The 25221-nt window shown below is 40.5% G+C and overlaps 1 protein-coding gene and 1 non-coding gene across 27 annotated transcripts in view; both read right to left on the bottom strand.

The window, feature by feature from the left end:
- Positions 1-223: 223 nt before the first annotated feature.
- LOC106730673 overlaps positions 224-25221 on the bottom strand; it is a 46443-nt gene continuing 21445 nt past the window's right edge. For 3 of the 26 annotated variants that reach the window (XR_004315562.1, XR_004315563.1, XM_032468931.1), the window contains 2 exons: positions 22745-22867; positions 2394-4744 (listed from right to left, as the gene is read on the bottom strand). Coding sequence is in view for 2 of the 26 variants with exons in the window: in XM_032468931.1 (XP_032324822.1) it covers positions 4742-4744; positions 22745-22867 (126 nt within the window). In the remaining 24 variants the exon portion in view is untranslated. The other 23 variants (XR_004315576.1, XR_004315579.1, XR_004315581.1 and 20 more) reach the window with 23 other exon arrangements.
- On the bottom strand, positions 13212-13283 carry TRNAP-AGG. Its single transcript has one exon. It is a non-coding gene; the product is annotated as a tRNA-Pro (tRNA).

The following is a 25221-nucleotide window of genomic DNA, read 5'->3' on the forward strand; positions in this document are numbered from 1 at the left end:
GGAACCATAAAAGATCCTGAACTGCCAAAGCAATCTTTTGTAGGTCTCTCTTTTGTTCTCTTTTCTTATGGTTTGATGACTAGAGAAGTTCCTTTACCATTTGCTGTAAAGCTGGTTTGGTGGTGCTGAATTCTTTTAGCTTTTGTTTATCTGTGAAACTTTTGATTTCTCCATCAAATGTGAACAAGAGCCTTGCCGGATAGAGTATTCTTGGTTATAAGTTTTCCCCTTTCATCACTTTAAATATATCGTGCCACTCCTTTCTGGCCTGTAGAGTTTCTGCTGAAAAATCAGCTGATAACCTTATGGGAGTTCCTTTGTATGTTATTTGTTGCTTTTCTCTTATGCACATTAGCAATTATTGAATTGTTCATAAGGCTGTGTTTCCTGTCTGTCTCCCCTGGCCTGTGGTGCAGTGAGACCATGCCGAACTTAAAAACCCCCATGCTCAATCAATATTTGTAGAATGAATGAATGAATGAACAAACCCTGAGGGTTTCAATCATCCTTGTCAACTAGGTGCTGCAAAGCTCTTTTCTAAGAGGGAAGGAAGTGGAGAGGGGAAATCTGATTGGAGACCCAAGCTAGGGAGAGGGGGTCTAGGATAACCAAGAATTGAGAGTGGGCTTTTGATATCAGAGGCTGTGGGAGCCAAGTGGAAAGGGGTATCAAAGCACAGAAGGCAACAGTCATTGTCAGCATCTTGCTCCAGCTCTGAAGCCAGGGGCCTGAGTGGGTAAAGCTGACTGGAGAGGGCCTGGCACATAGGCGTTCAGTAGGTGTGCATCATTCATATCAACAAAATAATCATCTGAATGGAGCTCCTAGGAAAAAGGAAAAGGGAAGGAATGAGGAATAATAGGAACAAAAATACAGAGAAATGAAAGTGCAAAGCATTTGTGTGTGGTCAGTGTGGTGGGAACCAGGGAGCATCGGTGGAAGAACTCTAGGCAGTGAGGCTGGAAAGAGGGGTTGTGGTCAGAAAGGAAGGGTCTTGGATGCTGTGTTAAGGTATCTAGATTTTATCTTGCAGACCAGTGATTCCCCAAATGTGTTTGTTAAATAAGATTACATACGAAGGGCTTCAATGTCAAGCAAGGTTTAGAACTGATGGAGTAAAAAAGTAAAAGATGTCCTTTACCAAAAGACTGCTTGGAGACCTTCATTTGTCTTTGGGTTTGGATTCTCTAAAATGGGTATGAGATAGAGGATTTCTTAAACTTATTTGACCAAAGAATGAAGATTCTAAGGGACAGACTTGGAGAAATGTTGCTGTAGTCACCAGGCAACTGAAAGGTTTTGAGGGGTGCAAAGTGATGGGGTCAGATTTGTGTTCTAGGCAAGGAAATTCTGTGTCCCAGCTGCCAGTGGGGAGAGAAGCAAAGTGAAAAGAAGAGGAAAGTAAATATACAATCAGCTGCTTCAAGGAGACAGAAGCAATGCACGTACCTGCCAGAGAATGGACCTCACCGACTTCACCGACCAACAGGGGGGCCGTCGGCCTAGGCTTAGCTTGGTTGCTGTCCCCATACTTCTAGATGGTCTGACAGGGGAAATGCAGAGTGCTGGAGAAAGATGGGTTTGAATGCATCTTGTGCCTGTGATTAATAGGAGGAGGCTGGCAGCTTTCTCCTTTACTCTGTCCTGCAGGCTTGGGTACCCCCCAGGTAGGCCAGCCTCTCACATTCAGTGTCCAGCCTCCAGTCCCTCCCCTGCCCTGCCCCCCAACCACCACTTCTTGCCCAGGTGCAGTGGGACCATCTCCTGCTCTCCTCTCCCTCCCTTGGATTGCGTTTGTGAATCCAGAATGATCTGAATCATAGTGGAGTTGCAAAGACTCATTTTCCTTGTACACCTGGAAGAAGAAGATGTAAGAATGTTCTTGACACACCTATATCAAGAATAAAGAAAACTATAATATGTAAAGGGAAATTCAGCGTAACAGAAAGCCCTGCCATCAACCTCCTGAGCCCTTGGAAGTGCTCAGAAGCCCCCTTCAGATCCCCACTGGAGTCTCCATCTGCTAGCTTAGTCTCATTAATTAAACTTGCTTTTTCTCAAGCATCAGCACTCATAACAAAGACAAGGTTTCAGATCCCAATTCTTTTTATTTATCATCCACGGTTGTAAGTTTTGCATTCTATTTTTCATTGCAAATATCCAAGCACTTCCACTATATTATGGATTAAATAAAAATTTTTAGGCTAGTCTGGGAACTTTACAATTAAAAATTCCCCCTTCCCTCTCAACCACATGGGTACAAATGTAATGAGTTAGAAACTGATTTACAAATGAAATTTTGGAGCATAGCTTGTCTGGAAGCTGTTAGGCACATCTCCATAACCACTCTTTCTTTCCTTCTTCCTTCCTTCCTCTCTTCCTTCTTTCCTTCCTTTTTTCTCTTTCTTTCTGACATCCAACACCTACTTATCCTGCTTCTTATAATGCATCCCAATATGATTTTGAGGGCACTACCCTTTGTCTCTCTAAGTCCATGCTATTGGGTGTATGTTGATCCCCACCCCCAGGGCCCAGCCAATCAATGCATCACATTTCCCACTGTCAGTGTTGAGCCAAGCCACGCCTGCTAGAGCCAGTGAAACTCAGTTGTTTGACTGACTAGATCACTGCCTCCCTTCTCCTGAGAGGGTGTGAGGTTTGGTGCTATGGCCGCCATCTTGCGGTGACAGGAAGTGAAGCCAGTGTGGAGGAGAGCAAAGCTGAGAAGCGGGACTTGGAGTCAGTCATCCTTTGATTCTCTGATCAAGCTGCACCTGAAGCTCCACCTACCCTGGGGTTTTAGCTCTGTATGTCAACAAACTGCTTAAATCAGTTTGGTTTGGGTTTTCTGTCACTTGGCAACCAAGGGGCCCTCTCTCGAACAACCATCGACTGCTGCCTTAGTGAGCCCCCTGGCAGACTCCCAGATCCCACACTTTTGATTCAAATACCCCACTCCTCTCTTTGGAGGATAAGCAGTGCACACACATCTTGCTGAAAGAAAGGGAACTGTTTTTAAACAGTGTGAGCTCCAGTCTCCTCTGTACTTCCAAACAGGCAAGTCACATATGTTCCCAGGTCTCCAGCAGACATTCTAGCTGATACCTGGCATCTGTCCTGAAACCCAGAGCAGTTCTCTTGCAGGGAAAGGCAGCCAGCCTCAGGCAGAAACAAGGTGACGGGACACTCAGGGTGCTCTGAATCTCCTGATGGCCAAACTGACCAGACATACCTCTTTTGGCCCAACTCCAGAGGCAGAGAGAATTCATGTCATGTTTGGAAGAACAGTAAACCTGGTAGGCAAGGTGGGGAGAGGCGGTTAAGGCAAGGGCTCAGGCATCACCCAGACCTGAGTCCAAATCCTCATTTTATCACACACAAACTATGTGCTGGTGGCCTCAGTTACCTCATCTGTAAAACAGGGCTAGCAGTATCCACTTCACAAAGTATTGGTGGGGACTGAAAGACATAATGGGGTAAAGCACAATGCCTAAAGTAAGCACCCACTATGTGGTGAACGCAATTATTATTATCATTAGATATCTTCAAGCCTGGTCTAACCTATATGCATGCTAAAGTATTCTGTTAACAGGAAGAGTTCTAAAGATGGAGAAGTAAAGGCTGGCCACAGTTTGGTTATCCCTCAGTTGGAACCGTGGGGTGAAGAACATGGACTTTAGTGTCAGACAAACTTAGGTTCAAGTCTAGCTGTGCCACTTACAAGTTATATGACCTTGAACAAGCCATGAGTGACATTTCTGGGCCTCTACTGCCTCATCTGCAAAGAGGGCATATGGAAACCTACTTCAGAGACTTGTGGTGAGGATGTACTGAGCTAAGCATGCACCTGCTTGGCACATAGTTCAAAGCTCAGTAAGAGGTGGGTACACCTTGGGTGTGTCCACAGGCAGGCGATGCAAGTGACAGTCCTTAATTATGTGAGCACAGGAATGAGGCTGCTGCTCCCTTTATTTAAGTGGCATTAATTATTCTTTAGACAAGGGATGTAATTTATGGTGAGAAAAAAGGAAGGGAAGAAAAAAAGAAGAAGGATGAGAAAACAGCATGTGCTGGGGAGGAGGAGCTCAGTGGGGAGACGTTGTCTTCAGATCGTTATGCAGACTGCTGCTTCCTGGAGTGGATGGCGGGAGCGCTGGCCCAGGTTGCGGAAGAGCTGGGTTCTAGCCAGTGCCTCTCCATCCAGAAACTTACATCCCTTTAGTCCTGACTGAGGCGCTTTCCTTAACTATGTGACCTTGGATGGGTCACAGCTTCTCTGAGCCTCATGTCCTATCTATAAAACAGAGCTATTAACACTGGTCTCTTTCACAGGATGCATGTGGGCATTAAGTGAAATGTGGAATGTGGAAACACTTCAAAAACTCTCCAGAATCCTTTATTGCCCCAGGTGGTCTTAATATTCTCTGTTTTGGGACCTGCCATTTTCCAGTGTACGGTATAAATTTTTAACGCACTTACCTCTGTTTTATGCCCTGGAGGACGTGGTAGGGAGGCGGGTGGGGCAGCAACAAAGAACTAGGTGTGCGCTGGGATCCCTGATAGTGGAAGTGGTGGGGTGGGGCTGTTAAATGGGACAGGGGCTGAGGGGGTGGAAGGGAGACAGGCTGATCGATTTAGGTGCCAGACAGACCTGAATCTGAATCCTGGCTTCCAGCTGGGAGACCTTGGGCAGATCACTTATGAACTTTCCAGCTTCCTTTTATTCATGGGGGTGAGAGGATTACTGTGAAGATGAAAAGAGAAACATGTTTAAAGCACTTAGTATGGTCTCTGGCTTGTTCTCCATCTCCATACTTCAAAATTTTTCATTTTATTACCAAAAGAGGAGAAATAAATCAGAAACTTGGGAATCTCTGAATCCAGCCTGGGTTAATTCAGAAACAAACACTTGATCCCCCCAGGGTGAATCTGATTTTCAAATATATTTGTCTTCCTTCATTTAATACTATTTGATTGGCTTCAAATGGTAAAGTGTGGATTCTTATGGTTGGAAGGGATTGTAGCTGTGACCCCAGGAATCCTGGGCCCTGCAGAGCTGCCTCAGTGCCAAGAAGGCCCAGCAGCCAAGGTTCCAGGGGTTTGTTGCTAAAAGAGGTTTGAAAACCTGACAGCGCAATGTATGACTCCATTATGGTGTTCCTCGTGTGAGGCTGAGGCCCTTCTTGGAAGAATCCTATAACAGTAGACTTCACTGCCTTTCTTTATTGAAGCAGGACTGTCCTGTCATGGTCATCTGTGTCCAGCTTTTAGATCAGAGTTCTAGAATTCTCCGTGGTTAAAGACCAGCTTCCAGCATAACCCACCGGAGCCCCAGGATTCTGCTTGATCGGCCCTCCTGAGGATGGGCTTGGGGGCTGAAGGCTTGTGCTAAGAAGCAGAAAGAGGAGGGAGTCCAGAATCCTTGAGAAGTCAATCCTCTTGTGGGTGATGGTCCTGGGGGCCAGATGCCTCTGGGACAGAGAACTCTGTCCTCTGTGAAACATCATGTTGTTATACAACAGCTGTAATTAATATCACCGAGGCTCTGAAAGACAACCTATCACTCTAATAAAAAATGAAGGTTAACTGGGCCCAATGTCCAGAGCCTGCAGACACTTGCCAGCCTAGAAGCCTCCAGCAGAGGGCGGTCACAGGGACCGGTGGTGTCCCCCATGCCAAACTGCAGGAAAATGCAGACTTGCCCCAACTGGTTTTGCTCAGCGGGAGTAGAGCAGGTACCAGGAGAACCAGGAGAACCCCAGGGGATATGAATCATTCAGAGAGGAGGCCTGGGAGTGTTGGGGGTGGGAGGAGATGGACAATGGGCATCTGCTTCAGGGTTGATTTCCTTTGACCTCCAACTTGCACATCTATTTGTCACCCCTTTTGTACTGATCAGGTTTCCACCCTGGTGCAGAGCACAGAGGCTCAGCCAGGCCTTCCCCACATACTGCTTCCACATTCACCTGCTGACAGCACCACTGGAAACACATCATGCTTCTGCTCCAGAACCTGCAATGACTCCCTGTTCCATGGTATCACGTGAATGTCTCTGCCTGGTATCAAGGCCTTTGACTATCTCCTCCCTTCCAGTGTGCCTCATCTCTACATGCACTGTTTGCTTTAGTTGCCTTGATGGCTCCCTGAACTGCCATCCACCTTCTCTTCTGCAAAATGACACTTAGTGCCCACCTCGTATTGTAGGGTTGCTGTTGTAAGGATTAAGTGAGAGAACACGTGAACCGCATGCCTCACACAGGACAGGCACTTACAAGAAGTGTTTGCAATGATGCTAATGATGCTTCTGCTGAACTAATTCCTTCTTTGGTAATGTCTCCCCTCCTCTTCACCCAGTCAAAAACATGTTTGCCTTTCACTGTTCAGCTCAAAGCTGCTTTTCCTCCCAGAAGCCATCCAGATTCACACTGGGTCAGTGGTTTACAAATATGGGGCACTTCAAAATCACCTGATTTTTTTTTATTTCTTTCCTTTTCTCCCCATTTTTGGGGATGGTTTTAAATTTTGTGTGTGTGTGGTAAAAAACTCATAACATAAAATTTACCAACTGAATCATTTTTAAGTGTATAGTTCAGTAGTGTTAAGTATATTCTCATTGTTGTGCAATAGATCTCCAGAATTTTTCATTTTGCAAAATGGAAACTCTGTACACATTAAACAAAAACTCCCATTTCCCCCTCCTTTCTTTTTTAGATTAAAGACTAAAGGTATGTATATACCGCATTTTGTTTATCCATCCATCCATCAAGGGACATTCCAGTTGCTTTCATCTCTTGGCTGTTGTGAATAATGCTGCTATAAATATGAGTGTGCAAATATCTGTTCAACTCCTTGCTTTCAATTCTTTTGGATATTTACCCAGAAGTAGGATTGCTGGATCATCTGGTATTTTTATATAAAATTTTAAGGAACTGCCATACTATTCTCCATAGCAGTTGTACCATTTTACATTCCCATCCACAGTAGTCCTTAAGGGTTACTATTTCTCCACATCCTGGTCAATATTTTGTTTAAACAAATGTTTTTTAAATGGGTGAGTTTCTGTTTTTCATGGTTATGAAGTAATATCTCATTTGTCTGTTTTTGCTTTTGCTGCCTGTGCTTTTGGTTTCATATTCAAGAACTTACTGCAAAATCTAATTTCATGAAGCTTTTCCTCTATGCTTTCTTCAAGGAGTTTTTATAGTTTTGGGTCTTATGTTTAGGTCTTAATCCATTTTGAATTAATTTGTGTATATGGTGCAAAGAAAGCGTCCAACTTTATTCTTTTGCAAGTGGATGTCCAGTTTTCCCAGCACCATTTGTTGAAGAGATTGTTCCTTCCCCATTAAGTGGTCTGGGCACCCTTGCTCAAAATCTTCTAATCCATTAACATGGGATGAATTTCTATTTATTTATGTCTTCTTTAATTTCTTTCAGCAATGTTTTGTAGTTTTCATTGTGTGATTCTTTTTTGGGTTGTTCGTTGTTAGTGTGTAGAAATGCAACTGATTTTCATGTGTTCATTTTGCATCCTGCAACTTTGCTGAATTTGTTTATTCTAACAATTTGTGTGTGTGTGTGTGTGTGTGTGTGTGTGTGTGATCTCTATGGTTTTCTACATATAAGATTGTATCATCTGTGAACAGAAATAATTTTACTTCTTCATTTCCAACTTGGACACATTTTATTTCTTTTTCTTACCGAATTGCTCTGGCTAGAACTTGCAGTAGTATGTTGAAAGAAGTGGGGAGAGTGGACATTCTTGTCTTGTTCCTGACCTTAGAGGAAAAGTTTTCACCATTGAGTGTAATGTTAGCTGTTGGCTTGTCATATGTAGCCTTTATTATATTGAGGTAGTTTCCTTCTACACCCAGTCTGTTGAATGTTATCGTAACAGAAGTATGTTAAATTTTGTCTAAAGCGTTTTCTGTATCAATTGAGATGGTCATGTGGTTTTTGTCTTTCATTCTGCTAATGTGGTGTATTACTTTGATTGATTTTTGTATGTTGGATCATCCTTGCATTCCAGGAATAAATTCCACTTGGTCATGGTACATAATCTTTCTAATGGGCTGTTGAATTTGGTCTGCTAGTATTTTGTTGAGAACTTTTGCATCAGTGTTTATCAGTCTATGGTTTTCTTTTCTTGTAGTGTCTTTGTCTGGCTTTAATATGAGGGCAATGCTGGCCTCACAGAGTGAGTTTGGGTGTGTTCCCTCCTCTTCAACATTCTTGGAAGAGTTTGAGGAGGATTGGTCCTAGTTCTTCTTTAAATATTTGACAGAATTCTCCAATGAAGCCATCTGGCCTTGGTCACATGAAGCTTATTAAAATGCACCTGTATCCACAATTAAATATAATTTGTATCTAACTATGTAAGAGTTGCATCGCTGTTGTCTGCTTGACAAATGTTAAATTTTGCAGACAGTTAAACATTTATTCATTGTGATTGTACTGTTTTCAGTTTTGGGGAGTCCATCCTTTTTGTTGGCTTGTTGTTTGTGTTTTAGGTTGCAAACACTTAGCTCAGCCTCGGTGCTGTGCCACGGGGCCTGGTGGTAGCAGCGGCATGGGGTGTGCCAAGGCCAGTGGGTGGCAGGTTCAGGAGCCTGTGTGGGCTCAACAGAAGGAGCTTTCTAACCATAAGAGAACTGCCTCCACCAGAAGAGCTTCCTATTCCTGGAAGTAATTTTATTTCGGGCCAACTAACATCTATTTAGCACCTAGTACATGCCAGGCACTGTCCTGTCACCAGAAATGCTGCAGGAAGAATTTCTGGTCTTAATAGGAAGAAGGAAAACATGGTCTCAGAGTCCTCCCGGTTTAATAATTGCATGGGCATGAAGGCACCGTCTAGCAGCTGCCACTCAAAGTGCGGTTCCTGGACCAGCAGCATCCGTGTGGAGCTGGTTAGAAATGCGAACCTCAGGCCCCACCCTGGACCTACTGAATCAGTATCTGCATTTTCACAAAATCCCAGGTGATTTGCTTCCGCATTACCTTTTGCCAAGCACAGCCCTAGTCCTGGGACAGCCTGCATTGCTCTTACCAGCAACAGTTAGTCGTGGGCTGACTACAGCTATAAGTTTAAGGACATATTGGAAAGTTAAGGAGGAGTGTCACCCTAAAATTAACTGATGACCACAAATGCATCCCCAGCCAGCAGCTCAGGGGCCCCGCTGAGTTGGCTGAAGGCTCTGAGCTGTACCGAGGCTCATAGGATGTTGCTCAGGCTGAGGGGCCTTGGTCTGGGGGCTGGGTAGGGAGGAGGCCTGCCGAAGGCTTGGTGCCAGCCTCCGGGCTCCCTTCTGTGCCCAGTGGGCCCCATTCTATCTTGAGTAGAGTCTCCTCAGCTGGCCTGGGGTTAGTATGGGGCTGCTTTGTGCTTTCTTTGATGTACAGGCCAAGGGAGCTGCTAAGAGGGGTCTGTCTTAGTGGGTGGGCAGAGTGGTGCCTACGTGGAGCCTGGGTAGGCTGGAATTCTGATTTTCTGTGCTACCCTCTGGGAGATGGGATGCCCCTCAGTCACTGACTCCCTAAGCATTTGCTAATCACCTACTGTGTGCCAGGCACTTTGCAAATATCATGTGATTAATCGTGCCACAATGTTTTATGGCTGGGAGCCAAGTCTTGGATTGGTGAGATGACTTGCCGAGGCTTCTCAGGGGGCTGCACTGCATGCCTGACCTGAGACTGCTGCGGCCTGGAGCCTGGAAGGCTTCAGGATGGTCTGGAGCAAGTGGCAGGGAAGGGATGGATCTAGTGGGAACTGAAGCACGTGGGCATCCAGCATGGGCCCTCATGGAGTTTGCAGTCCTGGGAGTGTTAGACAAGTGTGCACATGAGTCTGAGATAAGGCGGAGGATCTGGGAAGTTCACCTGGCTGCTGAGGGGGGGTCACAAAGTTGGCAAAGGTCGTGTCACACTCCTGGGGCTCAGCCAGGGTCTCTTTCCTGCAAGACCTGCACGAGGACTCACCCCGGCCTGCTTTCCAGCAGTTTCTTTTCAACCTTTCTGGCTATTGATTTTTAATATTAAAAATAAAAAAATTAGTATCTTACCTTGTTCTTTTGTCTTATTTTCATGTATATATTTTACTGTTCTGACTTGTACTATTCCCCATTATTTTTCCTTTTTCAATGATCTCATTTTACCTTCTGTCCTTTCAAACCTTTTAAGCCTTCTGGTCTCCTTTTGGATCCTCTCTTTAATTATGTTTATTGTTGAATTTCCTTTCAATTAAAAAAATCATATTTTTCTGACTTGAAAAGCACAATGCATTTTTATTGCTAAATGTTTGGAAAATATAGGAAAGGGTATAAAGAAGAAAATTAAAATATCTCATTAAGCTCTACTCTAGGGATAACCACTGTTATTGTATTATTCTATTCTTTTCAACTACTTTTTCTGCTCATAAACAATTCTAGATATTGCTTTAACCCTTAGTTTGCCATCTGTGTTGCAAATATTTTTCCATGATTTGATATACGTTGAAAAAGATTACTATTTTTTTTAACAGCAAACGTTGCATATGCTTGCTATGGAAACGACAGACATTACTAACAGGTCTACAGCAAAATTGCAGTGCGCCCTACTCCACCCCCTCACCCCTGTCCCTGGGAAAACTAGCCTGAGATAACCACTCCAAATTGTTTGGCATCCATCTTTCTAGACTTTGAAAATACATTTTCATGTGTGTTTTACACATACTGTTGTACTGGACATACTGTTCTGCCTTTTGCTTTTTCATTCAACAACACATGATGGGTATCTTTTGACATCATCCCTGAGCGGTGTGGAGGTGGGGTTTTGAAGGGACCGCAACCAGGAACCCCTGGAAGGTCACACTTGCCCATCACATGAAAGATTCCGAAAGGAGCTCATGTCCCTGGATCAGCAGCCAAATGAGGATCGAAGCACCATTCATTTCATTAGCAGAGCAAATGCCTGATGCGAGAGAGGCCTGGGTTTGAGAACCAGCACAAAATGTGGGCCCTGATGCTTCCATCTTGTAGCAATTACTTTTTACTGCACTTTGCACACAGGAGGTGAGTTTCAGCCAGCACTGCTAGGTGACAGAGGACTGGGGGTGTTAGAAAGTGACTTCTCCCCTTTCCTGGCTCCCTCTCAGGAGAGGTGCTAGAGCAGCCAGCTGGAGAGGGTGGAGCTCTGCAGGGGCTTTTCTGAGTCTCTTGGATTCCATTGTAGTGATGCTAACAACCAACACGGTTCTAAGTACGCGTTACATATGCTAACTCGGTTATTCCTCATAAGAGCCTTGAAAGGGAGGTAGTACTATAATACTATTTTAGGATAATAGTACTTTACAGAGGAGAAAACTGAGGCACAGAGTGGCTGACTAACTTGTCAAAGGCCACAGAGCTAGACAGATGTAGAACCTGGATTTGAAAGCAGGCAGTCTAAAGTCTGTGTTCTTCACTAATATGCTATTCTAGCTTACTAGCTAGTTTAGAGTTGCTTCTAGTTGTTCACACCATCCAGATCTAGCATCTGGGTTCATGGAATCACTTCTTCCTACAGCACGATGCCACGTTGCCACAGTGTCCTCTGGTTATAAAGTGATGACTAGACATTGCCTGTTGCAGTCACACTGCAACCATGTGACCATGCATCCTCATTTGTCTTCTGGGTCAGGAGGCTGAGGGCAATCTGAACTCGCGGGCCTGGCCACAGTCTCACACAGGACTCAGGGATAGAAGCTGGATGGTAGCACAGAGCCTGGGCTGAGTCTGGGCATCTGACTAGCCCAGAGGTAAGGGGGATCTGAAGCAGGTCAGCAGATCCCAGGGTGAGGGCAGAAGGTAGGGCTTGGCCAGGCCAGTCTCAAGGAAGCCTGAGAGTGATGAGAACATCAGGGTGTGCATGGAGGGGCTGCATAGGGAAGACCACGCATGGGCATGTCCATTCAACACAGTGACGCACCCCTGCTAAGCAGGACCCAATCTAAGCCCAGCAACTCCTCCTCCTCCAGGCTTGGGGGTGTGAGAGGAAGCGGCAGAGAAATCTTCCCTGCATGTAGAGCTAATGCATTCTTTTACACCACAGCACATCATGCAGTCAGAAGAATTAATTTACGAATGTTTAGGTTCTCTCTCTCTTTCTGTCTCTCTTTTGAAATACAGGCAGAGCTGCAGTGCATAAATTCCACTCCCTCTACCAAGTGCTCCATTTTCCCAGGTCTTCTTTCGTGACTTCCAATAAAGTTATTAGGCATTCCACATTTCCTCTTAAATTTATTCCTAGGTATTTTATAGCTGTTATTATTGTGAACTTATGGTGTTTAAAATACCTTTATTACAGTTTTATGTGTTTATATTGTCAAGTCCATCAACCTGTCCCTTTGTGCTTGCCAACTTTGATACGAGGCTTAGAACAGCCTTCTCCACTCTAAGATGTTGGAACTGTTTGCTTGTATTTCCTTCGAAAACTTTATGCTTTTACTTAGTAAGATTAAAGTTTTTTGTTTGCATTTAAATCACGTGGGGGTTTGTTTAGCATCTGGTATGAGGTAGAGCTCAACTTTATCTTCCCAACTGTTAGCCAGTTGAACCAATGAAATGTACTGAACTGCCTATCTTTTCCCCATTGACCGAAATCCCATTGTTACCACACATCAAATTCTTATATCTATTGAATCTCTTTCTCAGTTTTCTATTCCGTTCTATTGATCTGTTATTCCCAGGCTGATACTACAAAATGACTTTATTTCTTATTAGAAAAGCAATAAAGGCTTATTACAGGAAGATCAGAAAATACACAGACACAAAGAAATAAAAAACACTTGTGACTGCATCCAGGGATAACTACCATTTTACCTTGGTGTATATCACTCCAAATCATTTAATTTATGTAAACACGTATAAATGTATATTCATAGTACAATTAAGACCATGCCATAGAAATAGTTTTGTAGAACTTTTTCACTTTATGATACTTCAGTAATGTTTCCTTGCCAGTAAATCCTCTTCTTTTTTAAACTTTTTCATTGTAAAATATAATGTGCATACAGAAAAGTACACAAAACAAACATATTTAACTCAATGACCACAAAGTGAACATCCAGGTAACCACTACCCAAGATGAGAAACACACATTATTAGCACCTTGGAGGCCCATCTTGTGTTCTCTCTTTTTTTTTTTTTTTTTTTTTGAGGGGGGTAGGTAATTAGATTCATTTATTTATTTTTAAATGGAGGTACTGGGAATTGAACCCAGGACCTTGTGCATCCTCGGCACGCACCCTACCACTGAGCTATACCCTCTGCACAAGAACTACTATAATTTTTTTGGATATGTCTTCTGGTATATATATGCCCATTTTTCTATTGATTGTGTACCTAGCCGTGGAACAGTTAGGTCATAGCAGACACATATGTTTAGCTTTTATAGATACTGAAACAGTTTTTTAAATGATTGTACCCTCCCATTAGCTGAAAATTTTAGTTGCTTCATGACATGAGTTTTTCTAATTAAAAATTTTTTCAGCTTTATTAAGGTATAATTGACAAAAGGTATGTATATTTAAGGTGTATGATTTGATGTTTTGATGTATGTTTACATCATGAAATGACCACCATAATCAAGTTGATTTACCTATCCATCACCTCCCATAGTTACCTTTTTTTGTGTGTGTGGTGAAAACACTTAAGATCTACCCTGTTAGCAAATTTCAAGTGTACAATACAGTATTGTTAACTATAGTCACCATGCTGTACATGAGATCCCCAAATACACATCTTGCATAACTGAAACCTTGTACCTTCTGACCAACATCTCCCCACTTCCTCTACTCCCCAACCCCTGGCAACCACCATTCAACTTTCTGCTTCTATGAGTTTAACATATAAGTGAGATCATGAAGTATTTCTCTTATTTCACTTAGCATAATGTCCTCAGGTTTCATCCATGTTGTTGCAAATGACAGGATTTCCTTCTTTATTGAGGCTGAATAATATTCTATTCTATATGTCACATTTTATTCATCCATTCATCTGTTTAACATTTAGGTTGTTTCCATATCTTGGCTATTATGAATAATGTTGCAATGAATATGGGTGCACAGATATCTCTTTGAGATACTGATTTCATTTCCTTTGGATATATATCAGAAATGGGATTGCTGGATCATTTGGTAGTTCTATTTTTAACTTTTTGAGGAATCTCTGTAGTGTTTTCCATAATGGCTGTACTACCTTACATTCCTACCAACAGTGAACAAAAGTTCCCATTTCTCCACATCCTCACCAACATAATTTTCTCTTTTTGATAACAGCCACTCTAATAGGTATGAGGTGATATTTCACTGTGATTTTGACTTGTATTTTCCTGATGATTAGTGGCTTTGAGCAGCTTTTCATATTTGTTGGCCTTTTGTATGTTCTTTTTTGAGAAATGTCTATTCAGGTCCTTTGCCCATTTTAAAATCAGGTCATTTGTTTTTTGGCTGTTGAGTTGAGTTCTTTATTTATTTTGTACTCCATGAATCAAGATGTCCATTTCCCTTCTTAGATTTGGGAAGTTCTCAGCCATTTTTTCTTTAGATAGGTTTTCTGCCCTTTGTCTGTCCATTATCTGTCACTCTCTTCTTTCCTGGGATTCACATAATGCATATATTATTTCAGTTGATAGGATCCATAAATCTCAAATGCTTTCTTCACTCTTTTTCATTCTTTTTTCTTTTTGTTTCTCTGACTGGATAATTTCAAATAACCTGTCTTTGAGTTCACCGATTCTTTCTTCTGCAAGAATGAATCTGTTGTGAAGCTCACTGTTGAATTTTTCAGTTCGGTCATTGTATTCTTCAGCTCCAGGATTTCTGTTTGGTTCTTTATAAACTTCTTTCATGTATTGTTTTCCTGATTTTGTTTACTTGTTTATCTGTGTTCTCTTACAGCCCACTGAGTTACTTTAAGATGATTATTTTGAATTCTCTGTCAAGCGGTTCATGGATCTCCATTTCTTTAGGATCAGTTCCTGGAGCTTTATTAGTGTCCTTTGTTTTGTCATGACTGCCTAATTCTTCATGGTCTGTATAACCTTGCATTGGTGTCTGTGCATTTGAAGAAGCAAACACTTCTAGTCTTGACTGGTTTTAGCAGGTAAAGACCTTCTCCTGTTGAGTCCCCAGATTGAAAGGACTGCCTCTAGGGCTGTGGTTAAGTAGGGCTGGAGCCAGGTCATGGGGCTGCTTCTTGGTTCAAAGTTGGGTTTGGAGACAGTGGGCTTGTTATCAGAGGTGTGAATGGCTGTGGCTCCTGCTGGGTCCCTGAGCAGGCAGAACTGCCCCTGGAACCACATAAAGCAGGGCTGGAGCTGGGTCACAGGGCTGCTTCAGGGTTTGCAGTCACGTCCGAGGTCAGCAGGCCTGTTATAGGGGGTTCCTCCTAGCTCCTTTGGCAAATGGGGTTGATGGCAGGACTGTGGACATGTGGGGCTGGAGCTGAGGAGGAAAGGGCTACTTCTGGGTCCCGAGGGTTCTTATTCACCCCTATTCTCCAGAACTTAATAACTCCTAACTTCTTGACTTTAGTAAAGTCGTATCTGTTGTTTTGATTTGCATTTTTCTCATTACTGGTGAAACTGAACATCCCTTCATGTGCTTACTAGCCAGGTGTGTTTCCCCTTCGGTGCATTAACTAGCAAATCCTTTGCCATTTTAAAAACTGAGTTTCCTGTCTTCTTCTTGCTGATCTGCAGTTCTTGAATGTTCTAGCTATGGCTCTGTTCTTGGCTTTGCACAAATTTTTCTCAGACTGTCATTAGTCTGCTCACTTTGTCTACAGGGCACTCTATTGAACTCAAATCTTTAAATGGTCAAATGCATTGATTTTTTTTTTTTTGACCTTAAATTAAAAAAACTCTTGTTTAAGAGCTCCTTCCCTCCCCAAGGTTATAAAGCTATTCTGTTTCCTTCTAATAGTTTTTACCCCTGAACCTACCACCATGCCTCTGGGTCTCAGGGTCTCTCATCAGCCAACTCCCCTGCAAATTCAAACTTTTCTGTGAAAGCGTTGCCTTTACTTTCTTGCTCTAAACAAATTCTGACCCTCCCCGGAAATGCTGCTGAACCCAGGCTACTGAGTAGACGCTAAAGCACACAGGGATAAATTAGAAAGAGTCATCTCCTCTGGGCAACAGAGGCCCCAGGCACAGGAGTGGTGAGGGGAATGTGGACTGGATTTTTTTTCCTGCTTGCCCTCTTGCTGGGAATCTTTGTGCAAGGCACATTCCTGGCCAAAGTGTGGTTTTATTCTAGCTCTTGTCATCTTTTACCTCAAAAAGTTCAATTCCTAAACACTGTACTCGCTGACCACCTCCTCCCATATTTCATGCTCCATCAATGTCTCAACCCTGCAGTAACCTCCAATGCATTGATCACTTTCTCAGTGTACATCAACCATCTTTCTTCAGCCCCCTTCCACCAGCTACCCTCATTACACAGCTTAGCTTCCATTATCACATCATCATAGCCCCTTCCTTGCACTCTCAACTCCCCTGGCAAAACTCTCACCCAGGTTGCTTCAACCTTCCTCTAACTCTGTAGCTGCACATGAACTAACTGCTGAAAATCCATGATCTTGCTGAAGACTCTCACTTTTAATTTGTGACCAAACATCTCAACATTACTGACTATTCCTTCCATGAGGAATGCTCCTCCACCAGATGCTGAATGGCTTACTCCATTATTTAATTTAGGTCCATGCTCAAATGACCTCTTTAGAAAGGCCCTTCCTGATCATCCTCTGTAAAATCTGCCTCCTCCAGCACCATCTATCCCCCGTGCCCTGCTTTATTTTTCTTCATAGCATATATCATCTCCTAACATAATATTTAATTCTTGTTGTCTATTTTCCCCATCCTCCACTTGAGTGGAAGCTTACTGAAGTCTCCTTGCCTGTCCTGGTCCATGCTGTATCCCCAGCAGCTAGAATGGTCTTGTCACACGGGAAACACTCAGCAAATAATTTTGAAATGAACGAATGACGGTGGGCTCCAGAATGGACGTCCCAAAATATCAAAAAAAAAAAAAAAATTGTGGAGGTATGGCCAATATGGCCCTGAGCTCACCTCCTGCCATGGGCACACCAAAATTACCACTATTTGCAGAACAACTGTCTATGAGGATGACATGAAGACTAGCAGAAAAGATTTTCTGCAACTGAAGATACAAAAAAGGCACCACAATGAGATGGGGAGAGGGGCAAAAATGCAGCATAGTCAAGACACACACCCCGGGAGGTGACTTACAAACGGAAGGATAATCACAACTGGAGGGATTCTCCCCACTTACTGAAGAAGTTGTCTCTCCTCCATTATATATTCTAGCTCCCTTGTCATAGATTAATTGACCATATAAGAGTGGGTTTATTTCAGGGCTTTCTATTCTATGATCTATGTGTCTGCTTTTAGGCCATACTATTTTTTAATGTAATTTTTTTAGTCGATGAAAGTGTTTTCTTTCTTTTTAATTTTTAAATTTTTTTACATTTTATTGAAGTACATTTGATTTACAATGTTGTGTTAGTTTCTGGTGTGCAGCATAGTGATTCAGTTATATATATGCATCTGGTCATGATGGGGTAGGAGGTAGGGGTCTGTGTAGGCATGTGCATGATAGCTAATCCTAATCTTCTGCAGTGGGAAGTCAAATGATAATCTCCTAAAATGAAAAATCAAGGACTATTTTTTAATGCATATTATTTGGAAGACGTTTTAGGGGAGGAGAGAGTTTTCCTCCACCCTCACAGAGTCCCTGACTGGGTCTGAAAATTAAACTGACAAAGACAGACTAACTGGAGAAAAGCCTAAAAATCTTACTGAATTTTTATGTGTATATGGGAGCCTTCACAAGAGAATGAAGGCCCAAAGAAGTGACCAGAGCAGGAAGCTTTTATACCTTTTTAGATAAAGAAACAATAAATTTGTGAAGCATTGACAAGACAAAGGGGTTTGGGCTGGGGTTAGTAAATGGTGAAGGAGTAACTAGGCCGATTAAGTTTAGTTTAACAAGGTTTGTTTATACAGACTTCTTGGCCCTGAATTCCCCATCTCTCGTGATAAGAACGTCTTCTCCCCTTCCGGTGCATGGAGGGTACCTTGCACGTGAGAGATTTATGGCCTGTTTCACAGAGGAAGGGGGTAGGGGGAGGTCAGAGTGACCTTCCTGACTCTGCTGTTTTAAAAACAATTCCTTCAACTTCAAATATGTAATTTGCCAGGGTGCCATATTTTGGGTAGCATGTCCTGAACCCCATCAGGATAAATACCCAGAAAAAAAAAATATTGAGGTTAACAATGGTTGGTGTTCACCAGTGAGACTAAGTGGTAGGGTTGGAGGGAGACAGGGACTGCTGCTTTGCACTATAAGCCCTGTGGTTCTATTGCCAACTAAAAAGGAACGATTTAGTTGTATCACTGTAATAAAGGATAAAAAATTGAAAACATGAAAAAAATTATCTTCTATGCTGCCAAGAACTGAGGCCATTTTGAAAAATAATAAGATATTATAATAAGATACGGGGATAAAAATATAGTAACATGTTTCTCCAAAAAAAATAGACACGTGGCCAATAAGCACATGAAGAGATGCTCAACATCACCAAGCAAGAGGGAAATGCCGATTAAAACTACAATGAGGTATCACCTCACAACAATTAGGATGGCTACTATGAGAAAAACAGAAAATGAGTGTTGGCGAGTACGTGGAGAAATTGTAATCCTTGTGCACCATTGTTGGGAATGTAAAATGGTGCAACTGCTATGGAAAATAGTATGGTGGTCCCTCAAAAAATTAAAAACAGAATTACTGCATGATCTAGCAAGTCCACTTCTGGGTATATAACTCAGAAGCATTGAATGCAGGGTCTCAAAGAGATATGTGTACATCCACATTCATGGTAGCATTATTCACAATAGCCAAAAGGTGGAAGCAACCCAAATGTTCATCGATAGATGAGTAGACAAATAAAATGTGGCATATTGATATAATGGAATGCTAGTTGGTTTTAAAAAGATAGGAAATCCTGTCACATGCTACAGTGAAATAAGCCAGACTCAAAAAGACAAATACTATACAATTTTACTTAGATAAGGTACTTAGAGTCATCAAATTCATGGACACAGAAAGTAGAATGGTGGTTGCCAGGGGCTTGGGGAGGGGGGACATGGGAGTTAGTGTTTAATGGGTACAGAGTTTCAGCTTCACAAGATGAAAAGAGTTCTGGAGATAGATGGTGGCAATGGTTGTACAACAATATGAACATATGTGGTACCACTGAACTTTACACTTAAAAATGGTTAAGATGGTAAATTCAATGTTTATGTTTTTTACTATAATTATTTGAAAAGTGGTATCATTTTTCAATTACAACAGAATGTAAAATTTGGAACATATGAATATTATTAATAAACGGGCTTAAAACTGCTTAAGATTTTAATGAAACAAAGTAAAAGTTGTGTTATATATATATAAAAGATTATATTATAATCCAATTGTACCTTTAATAAATTGGTCCTTATGAAACTCAAATAGTATTGCAAATATACAGACCTATTGAAATTTTCTACTTAAACTTTCTGGGTAATATTTTCAAAGTATAATATTTCCCTAATTATTATTGACAGTAACAGTAACACATTATATTTTAATATTCACTTAATTCTATTTTTTTACCATCTTATGCTTTGGAGATTTTGGACAAAAACAATACTGACCTTAAAAATATCTTACTTTATCCCAGATTTGTGAGTAATTGGAAATCAATAGACTATTCCTGTGACAAAGACAAATAATGTCATAAATAAACTAAATGTTTACATTAAATTTTAAAATGAGTCTGTATTTAGCTGCACAACATAAAATGCAAAAGAGTTTTGTCTCTACTATAAAAGTGCATATTTCTCTAGATTCCAACCTTCATTACTCACATAAAACTCTATCAATAAATAGGTATTCTCTCTAATACGTCCCTAAGGGTAAATTAAGACATCTTTTCTTTTAAAAATAACCAGTATTGTGTCACAATGATGCTAATCATGAAAATCATCTAGACCTCTACACCCTAAATCAGTACTATAGTTGAGCTCAAATGAAAGGAAAAAAGATTCATGGACACAGCACAATCCCTACGTGAGATCTAACTCTGTGTTTTTGTCTAATGGTAAAATAAAGTGGTTTTTCCTAAGCTCAAAATGTTTTTTGGTTCTAGCAAAAGAATTAATGCGTTACTGGTTTGGGCTTAAAATTTTCCCATGTTAAGATTTAATTATGTTTTCAAATCAAGGCTTTTAAAACTACAAGTAAGATAATAATTCAATATTGTTTGCTATAACAATCTCTCACACATATGCATATATATGTGTGTGTGATATATATGGAGAGAGACAGGAAGAGAGAATAAACTTTCTTTGCATTTATCGCTCCTTATTTTCTGAATAATCAATTTTTAAACATTTCTCTCATAAACCACATTCTTTTACAAAGTTTAATACATTATGTTTCATACGTGTGATTGTATATGCATATATATAAATTGGGCCTAAAAAGGAACAACAAACAAATCAAAAACCTTGATAGTTCAGAAGAGGGAGGAGATAAACGTTTATATTTTTAAACAGTAGACAAATATAGAGAGTCTAGTAATTTTTATGTAGGAACTTTGCACATATAACCAGCACTGAATTAGAGAGAGGCCGATCTAAACTCGTATAGGATGGCTCAGGTTTTCCACCCATCTTTTATAAAGGAGATTTTTCACAGTAGCAACTAAACACATTTGCCACGTAAGGGTAAGTAGCAGAAAGTCTCCACCAGGTATAAATTGTAAGTTATTAGAACACTATCACCTCTAATTTGAAAAGAAATGCAAACAATTGAATCCAGCTATGCAAGCGTTTATACAATCATAGCAGAATCAGGAATTACGACCAATGCTTATCACCCGGTAGGTATAGTCACCATATGGCTACTGAGGACAATTCACTAGTTGTATTATCAATGCTGATATTACATTTCATCTCAGGAGAAAACAAACAAGTAATTATTGTTTTGGTCAGGATTTTCAGTTAAGGTTCATCACTCTATAAAATGAAAAGAATCACAAATTTAAACACTGACAACAAAAGACTTTTGAAAGACCCATCCTCCAGCCAGGATGCACTTGCCCACCAATGATATCAGGGCCATGAACATTACTAGTCAAATTATAAAGGGAATCTGCATCACTTGGAATTAGCAGGACCTATGGAATGCAAGATAGGATTCTGAAAAATAAACTGAACAAATTTTGCACAGAAACCTAATTCAGATGGCCAGATGCTTTGTCACTCTCCAGTCAACAAAAAGATGAAACTCTCCGTCTGCAGAGTCAGGACAAATCCCTTTTACATACTCTGTAGATACTTATGGAATGTAACTATAGTCATTGATCTGTTGAACACACTCTTGCATGTGTTCTTGAACACACAAAGAGAGTTTTATTTGGATTTATTGATTGTATTTGAACATGACTATATTCACAAGAATCTTAAACCACCCTATGAGACCCCCCCATCTGTGAAACACAACATTCCTTAAAACAATGCTATAAATATATTCACTATGCATGTATTTTCTTATGCCAAAATACAGAATGGATAAGCCAGAAAAATAAATAAACTTATTACCAATAGGAAAGGAAGGGAAGAGGGTGGAAGGGACAAAGGTATAAGTTATAGTTTTCTGAATATACCTTGTTTTGTAGATTTGACTCTAGAATTATGTGAATGTTTAACGTAAGAGTAAAACAAACTTCAATCAAAATGTGTTGGCAATTTGTGTCTTCCTTTCTTTCTTCTTGATCAGTCTTTCTAGAGGTTGATCAATTTTATTGATCTTTTGAGAGAACTAGCTTTTGGTCTTATTGATTTTCTCTGTTTGCTTGTCTCCTATTTTATTGATTTCCGCTCTTATCTTATTTCTTTCCCTCTACTTACTTTGAGTTTAATTTGCTCTTCTTTTTCTAGTTGGTGGAAGACTGATTTTAGAAATTTCTCCTTTTCTAATACAAATATTTACACAGCTATACATTTCCCTCTAGGAAAGTTGCCTATGTGTATGTATGTGGATGCGTATGTGTTTGTGAAGATTTTGTTTTTAAATTACAAACCCAATTTCTTTCATAGATACAGGAATATTCAGATTGTCCATTTCTTCTTATGCCAGTTTTGGTAATTTGTGTTTTTCAGTGATTTTTCAAGGGATAGCCCAGGTGTTCACCGCTACCCCTCCTCTTAAGCTGGCTGGAACCCATCTCCAAGCCCTGAATGAGCTATGGGAATAGACCAGCTCACAGCTCTCTTACAGCTGCTCTTTGCCTGCCCTGCAAATATGGACACTAAGTGTGTGCATAGCTGTAGGGTTGTCACTTCTCCCAGGATCTCTCGGTGGACAGAGCTAGGGAATGGATGTAAGGGTATTTCTATGTACGTATTTATATCTACATATATTCCTTTATCTATTTATATTGAAAACCATAAGTTCACATGATATCTCCATCTCCAATCCAACCCCGCAGGGTACACTGTAGCATTCTCTTTCTGTATTTGTAACTCCCTTCTCTGAGTGAGAAACTTGATTCCCATTGTCTTTGATACATTAAATTATACAATTAATCCCTTTGTATGTAGCTAGTCTATTGCTGCTGCCACCCTCCGGATCTCCCCTAGAAATGCCTTTCTTACTCACCTTGGGCTCTGTCACCTGACGAAGGATCACCTCTCCCACATGAAATCTATGTTGTTCAGATTTTCTATATCTTCGCTGAATATTTTCTTTTTTCTTTTTTTGCTGAATATCTTTCTGCTTGACCTATCAATATTCAAGAGAGGTATGTTGAAATCTCCCACTTTGATGATATATTTAAGAATTCCCCCACATCTTTATCAGTTTTTGTTTGTATACTTTATTACTTGCATACAAGATTAAAATTGTTATAACTTCTTGGAGAATTATGTCTTTCATAATATAGTGAACTTCTCCCTCTCTAATAATACTCTTTGTCTTAAAGACCATTTTATCTAATAATATGATTACACCATCTTTCTTTTAGTTTATGTTTACACAATGTTTTTTTCCATCCTTTTACCTTTAAGATTTGTGTGTCCTTATTTTAGGTGCATTTCATATAAATGATGTTTAACTGCATTTTTGAAAATCCAATGTCTGTCTTTATTTTTAAAAGGAGTTTAGACATTTAAAAATTATTTTAGTGATTAATATAATTGGAAGTGTTGGTAGCAACTAATTTATTATTTTGTTGCTTTTTCTCTTTTTTCATAACTCCTAATAAGACAATAGCCCATCACATTGATACTGTATTTTTACCGTTTAGTTTCATCTTAAAAGTGTTTTAAAGACAACTTTGATCACCTTTAATTCTTATACCTCTTGTACTATCTAGTATTTAAATACTTTATTTGAAAGTATTTCTAGTGTAGATTTTTCTGTGGCAAACCTTAGCCCTGGTATACCTGATGATTTTTTTTATCATGACTTCATATTTAAAAGAAAGTTTGACTGTATGTAAAATTTTAGGTCTCTAAATTCTTTTCCTTTCAAACGTTTGAAAAGAAGTTTCCATTGCCTTTTTGCCTCCAGTACTACTGAAAAATTGATGTAAATTGGATCTTTTTCCTTCGATAAAATCTGTTCTTCTTGTAAAACTTAAAGTTTCTCTTTGTCTTTGACATTCTTAAATTTCTCTATTAGTTCTCTAAGTGTGGGTTTTCCTTATTGCTCATTGGTCTGTGTGGCTCATTTCAATCTGAAATCTTTCATCTGAGTTTAATTCTGGTGAATTTGTCTCCATTATTTTTTCAATTACTTCCTCCTCTCCATTTTCCCCCCTCTTTCTAGAGTTTCATCTATTTTTTCCATTTAACTATGATTTCTATTGGCTATATTTTTTTTGTGGTAGGCAGAATTATGTTCTCCCAAACATGTCCACGGCCTAATCCCTGGAACCTGTGAATATGTTAAATTACATGGCAAAGGGGAATTAAGGTTGCAGATGGAATTCAGGTTGCTAATTAGCTGACTTTAAAATAGGGTGAGGATCCTGAACTATCGAGGTGTGGCCAGTGTAATAATGACAGCGCTTAAACACGGAAGAGGGAAGCAGAAGAGTCTGGGAGATACGGGGTATGAGAAAGACTCGACCAGGATGGCTTTGAAGCTGGAGGAAGGGGCCATGAGCTCAGTAACATGAACAGCCTCTTGAAGCTGCAAAAGGTAAGAAAATGGATTCTCCCCCCGAGCCTCCAGAAGGGAATGCAGCTCTGTCCACATCTTAATTTTAGCCCAGTGAGACCCATTTTGGACTTTTAAGTCCCAGAACTGTTGTTTTAAGCCACCAAGGTTGTGGCAATTTCTGATAGCAGCAACAGGAAACGAATACACTTTTTAAAATTGTTTTTCTTATTTCTTTTCCTACCATTTGTTGGAGTGATCACACTTATTTATTTATTATTGAAGTATCGTCAGTTTATAATGTGTCAATTTCTGGTGTACAGCATAATGTTTCAGTCATTCAAGTATATATACATATATTCATTTTCATATTATTTTTCATTACAGGATATTGAATACAGTTCCCTGTTCTATATGGAAGAAACTTGTTAATCACACTTCTTTCTTTTTTTTTTTCCTCACTGATGGTTTGCAAACTCTATATGCCATTTCTGTTATTCAGTGGTTACCTTTAATGTTTTCACCTTTTTCCAATGCTATATGTGCACTTAGTATAAAACTCTAATCATTGTATCAGTTGTTATGCAAAAGAGCCATCGCCTCCAAAGTCCCCCCACCAATTCTTCCTCCCCAGCGGAAACCATTTTCACTCCTTCAGCTGATTCTTCTCATATTTACTTCTTTATCTCCAAATAATATCTCCAAGTGATACCTCTATCAGTACTTCTTGATTTTTCACTTTTAGTCATCATCCGTTGACTTTCCACTGGAGAGGATGAAGATTGAACTCTCACTATTGGTATACATGCACGCACACACATATACATACCTTCCCCAACCTATTACGCTGGTAGGAGGTGGGAGAATGCATGAATAAACTTTGGTATGTTCATATAGTGGACTATCACACAGCTGTAAAAAATGAATAAACTACAGTCCAGGCAACAATAGGCATGAATCTGCACAGTATAATG

This window comes from Camelus ferus, chromosome 27 (genome assembly GCF_009834535.1).
Source record: "Camelus ferus isolate YT-003-E chromosome 27, BCGSAC_Cfer_1.0, whole genome shotgun sequence".
NCBI classification, from domain to species: Eukaryota; Metazoa; Chordata; class Mammalia; order Artiodactyla; family Camelidae; genus Camelus; species Camelus ferus.